This window comes from Berghia stephanieae, chromosome 7, assembly GCF_034508935.2.
Source record: "Berghia stephanieae isolate SIO BIC M18660-M18661 chromosome 7, UCSD_Bste_1.3, whole genome shotgun sequence".
NCBI lineage: Eukaryota > Metazoa > Mollusca > Gastropoda > Nudibranchia > Aeolidiidae > Berghia > Berghia stephanieae.
In genome coordinates this window covers 10,851,944-10,856,943 of record NC_088366.1, presented here as the reverse complement: position 1 = coordinate 10,856,943, position 5,000 = coordinate 10,851,944, and the positions used below count along the sequence as shown (strand labels likewise).

The 5,000-nt window shown below is 37.3% G+C and overlaps 1 protein-coding gene across 1 annotated transcript in view; it reads right to left on the bottom strand.

Annotated features, from left to right (window-relative positions):
- Positions 1–5,000, bottom strand: part of LOC144976677 (putative ATP-dependent RNA helicase DHX35) — a 129,142-nt gene that overhangs the window by 97,225 nt on the left and 26,917 nt on the right. Inside the window, exon 18 of the mRNA XM_078921014.1 lies at positions 1,314–1,409. Within this exon, the coding sequence (XP_078777140.1) occupies positions 1,314–1,409 (96 nt within the window). The remainder of the gene's footprint in view (positions 1–1,313; positions 1,410–5,000) is intronic.

Genomic DNA, 5,000 nt, shown 5'->3' with positions numbered 1-5,000 from the left:
TGGGGTAAAAGTAACCCGGGTAAACTACGGATATAGTCGGTGTTAGGGTTGAATGAGTTAACCAGTCAGTTTCTTTGTTTCTTTGTTTGAAATTTATTTCATCAAATCCTTTATTCAGTTAGTCATTTACTCAATAGGGTTCAAAAGTCATGACGTCACTTCCCTCGTAATGATGCATAATAAATGGCTCTACACTATGGTAAAAGCCCGCTATGGGAGGTCAGGAACCCCACCAAGAAGCATGGGGTTCATTGAATTTCGAATGCCTTCATTGTTATGTTGTGATGATGATGATGATGATGATGATGATGATGATGATGATGATGATGACGACGACGATGATGATGATGTTGTTGTTGATGCCGGGTTTTATTTTTTTTTTGTTTTGTTTTGTTGTTTTTTTTAATTTTTTTACGATAACTACTATGTTACTAGTGTGCATCTTGTGTGGGTGTGTCTATGTCAATATTGTATTGTTATAAATATGCAACCAAATGACAAATTGCCACTTTTTTGGGGACAATCAAGATATATTATTATTGTTATGGAGAGAGGAGGGGGGGGGGGGGTTGAAAATAGTTAACTAAATCGGTAATAGGAAAGAACAGTGTGATGTCAAAATACTGGTTCATATCTTATTGGAAGTGTAAAACCACTATTCCGGGGAACTGAATACATTCTTTGTGTAAATGATTGCCTGGTTTCCGAATGATGGCATCTTTTTTTTTTGTTTCTAGCCTAAATAAATGCTGGTCATAAAGATCATTCATCCTCGCTCTTTTACGTTCCCTCATCCTAAAAATCTACATATAGACAGTTTGAAGATGACGTCACTCAGGTCTTTGTTATTGTTTTTTTTGCCATCCGCGTTTATGAGTAATGCTCACTGAACTGTTTTAACCACACTATAAACGTTCATGGATACACACAGTTTTGTGTGTTGGTCCGTTATACTTCCGGATGGCAATGTTACGAGCTTCTTAGCCAAGCGCATACTATCTATAGACAGCATGCTATACTAAAATGAAGCAATAAACAAAATTGAATATAACAACTTCAAAAAAAGAACAAAATACCAAACATGGAACGTTTCGGGATCAAAACCCTTCTGCAGCCAACAACAAAAAACAATAAAGACATAAATACATTACTAAATCCCAGATAGACGACAGAGATAAGAGGTAGGTCTTCTCTTGTAGAAAAATCTTGGATAGTAAACAAAAACAAAAAAAAAGCTTTCGATATGTAACTAAGGATTTTGCGCTATATAAAAGCTCCAAAAAAAAAAGACACAGAATGAAGGGTTAGCTTACCGGACGACATCAACATCTTGGCAAATGACGGAGGTAAAGGAAATTCGACCATCCTTGTCCCAAGGGGAGTGGTAAGATTACCACTGTCATCTAGGGCTGGAGATTGAGAAGGTAGATTGGAACGTGTGTCAGTGCATGACATAATTAGTCCAAAGAAAAACATTTTTTTTTTGCATTTTCTGAAAGAGTATGCTCCCCAGGACATTTTAATCTTTATTTGAAGTAAATCGGGTAATTTTTCATGAAGTTATGGTCAGAAATATAGGAAAGGTATCCAGCAACTTTTCTCAAATTTCATACTTTTTCATGAAGTTATGGTCCGATGTATGGGAAAGGTATCCAGCAACTTTTCTCAAATTTCATACTTTTTCATGAAGTTATGGTCCGATGTATGGGAAAGGTATCCAGCAACTTTTCTCAAATTTCATACTTTTTCATGAAGATATGGTCGGATGTATGGGAAAGGTATCCAGCAACTTTTCTCAAATTTCATACTTTTTCATGAAGTTATGGTCGGATGTATGGGAAAGGTATCCAGCAACTTTTCTCAAATTTCATACTTTTTCATGAAGTTATGGTCCGATGTATGGGAAAGGTATCCAGCAACTTTTCTCAAATTTCATACTTTTTCATGAAGTTATGGTCCGATGTATGGGAAAGGTATCCAGCAACTTTTCTCAAATTTCATACTTTTTCATGAAGTTATGGTCCGATGTATGGGAAAGGTATCCAGCAACTTTTCTCAAATTTCATACTTTTTCATGAAGATATGGTCGGATGTATGGGAAAGGTATCCAGCAACTTTTCTCAAATTTCATACTTTTTCATGAAGTTATGGTCGGATGTATGGGAAAGGTATCCAGCAACTTTTCTCAAATTTCATACTTTTTCATGAAGTTATGGTCCGATGTATGGGAAAGGTATCCAGCAACTTTTCTCAAATTTCATACTTTTTCATGAAGATATGGTCGGATGTATGGGAAAGGTATCCAGCAACTTTTCTCAAATTTCATACTTTTTCATGAAATTATGGTCGGATGTATGGGAAAGGTATCCAGCAACTTTTCTCAAATTTCATACTTTTTCATGAAGTTATGGTCGGATGTATGGGAAAGGTATCCAGCAACTTTTCTCAAATTTCATACTTTTTCATGAAGTTATGGTCGGATGTATGGGAAAGGTATCCAGCAACTTTTCTCAAATTTCATACTTTTTCAACTTGACTAGCTGTAAAAATATTTAAAAGTGACATTAAGCTTTGAAATTTACCGAAGATGCACAAAAAAAGGGCTGATTTAATCATTTATGACAAGAACTCATTTTGGATAAAAATTGACCTTCTAACTAAACTTGGCAATATCTCAGTTCAAACCTCTTCACCATCCGATTATGTCATTCACTGTAACATATTTTAAGTGTCGCATTCTTACCTGGCAAGCACAAGATAAACTTTACATTATTTATAAAATAGACTAACTACTTCCTGTGGCTTTGTGGTCTCGTGGTATGACACCCGCCTTCGGATCGGAAGGGTCCAGGGTTCGTGTCCCTGTTCTCTGACAGACTCATAGTTGAGTCCTTGAAAAATACTCTTTGCTCACATCATTCTCTTACCGTATTTGGGTGTAAGACTAGTACCCGACCTTTATCAGCATTGTCTCTGCTAGGGGGGGGGGGGGGGCAGCTTGGCTCAGCAGCACAATCTTTGCTTCATACCCAAAAGGCACCGAGTTCAAATGCCCGCTGTGCTGCTAGCTTTGAGCAAGTCACCTCGCCCTAGTTCATTATGCAGCGCTGTACTACAGGGGACGCCTGGGTTACTCCAGTCTTCCCTTGGAATAGACCCGAAAGACACATTTTCACCATGGGTTGAATAAAGGGAATTTTATTTATTTTTCTATTTTAACTCACTCAACCCTAACACCGACCATATCCGTTGTTTACTCAGGTTACTTTTACCCCATGCCTATTTATTACATTTTTATGAGACAAATTATAGGTGTAGTGTCAAAGCTAATGTTTAATAGTTTTTGCATGTGAATGGTAGTTCAATAAAACTGTCTATGCACATTCTTATTTTCCATTCATTTTTTTTTTTCAATTTTGAAAAGTAGCAAAAATCTCTAGGATTGAGTGAGTCAAAAAAGAATTAAAGGCTGGTTTCCTAAAACTCATTAAGTCGATTTTTCTACTTTTTGAGATTTTCCATCCATGAGATAAATTGAAACGGGGTGGAGAGGTGGGGGCTAATTGAATCAATCTATAATATCATTATTATATTATAGTCTAGTTGCAAAGTAGAACAAGAAATATAACCCACTTTTTATAATGCACATAAAATAAAAATAGAGGATTGTCTCCCCTGCTCTTCAAAGACTGGATTAAACAGTTTCACATTACCTATCATGCTCAAATCCCTTTAAAAATGTGTTACTTCTCATGCTCAAATCCCTTTAAAAATGTGTTACTTCTCATGCTCAAATCCCTTTAAAAATGTGTTACTTCTCATGCTCAAATCCCTTTAAAAATGTGTTAATTATCAAGATCTTCTTCTTCTTCTTCTTCTTCTAGGTTCCATGCCTGGTCCAGGCTTCGGATACTGCATGAATTATCTCTCTCCATTCCTCCCTGTCTCTTGCCTTTTCAAACAGCTCTTGGATTGTTAGGCTGGTGAAGCCCTTCAGTTGGTCTATGAGTGTTTTTCTTTGTCTCCCCCGGGCGCGTTTACCAGGTATTTTTCCACAACTTGCCAGGTATTCATTCTTATCTTTCCTTACTATGTGTCCGAAAAAGGATAGTTGTCGATCCACTATTAAGGGCATTAGTTTCCTTTGTTGGTATGTTTGTTTTAGCACTTCTTCGTTCGTTTTGTGTGCAGTATACGATATTCTCTGCATCCTTCTCAAGCACCACATTTCAAAAGCTTCAATGTTCTTTTGTGTTTCTGCATTTGTAGTCCAGCTTTCGCATCCGTATAACAAGATTGGCCACACGTAGCACTTCAAGACTCGGAATCTAATCCCGAACGACATCTGTTTGTTTTTCAAAATGTTTCCCAGGTCCATGAAGGCCTGTTTGGCTTGAGTTATTCTTGCTCGTATGTCTCGGTTACATCTTCCATCTGTTGTCACTATTGAACCTAGCTATTTAAAACTTTCTACGTTGGTAAGTTGCTCGCCGTGAATCGTTATATTGCAGGTGTTGTTGTTTTCGGGGTTTTTCTGTATTACCATGCATTCCGTTTTGGTGATATTCACTTCCATTCCCTTGGCTTCACTATCTACTACCACTTTGTCAACAATCTTTTGAAGTTGGATTTCTGATGTTGCAATGAGTACCGTATCGTCTGCGTATCTTATATTATTTATGTTGTGACCTCCCACTTTTATTCCCTCCATATCATTTATGCCCCTCATGATTGTTTCTTGGTATAGATTAAACAGATCTGGTGAGGCAACACACCCTTGACGGACTCCTTTCTTAATAGGAATGGAATTTCCTGTAGAGTTTCCGATTTTGATAGATGCCTGCTGGGTGTAGTATAATGTTTGCATGAGTCTGAGGTCTTTCTCATCAGCGCCAATGGAGTGCAGTTGTTTTAGTATTTCTTCGTGGCGTACTCTATCAAAAGCTTTTTTGTAGTCGACAAAACAGAGGTATAGTGGGGTCTGAACCTGTATAGCTCTT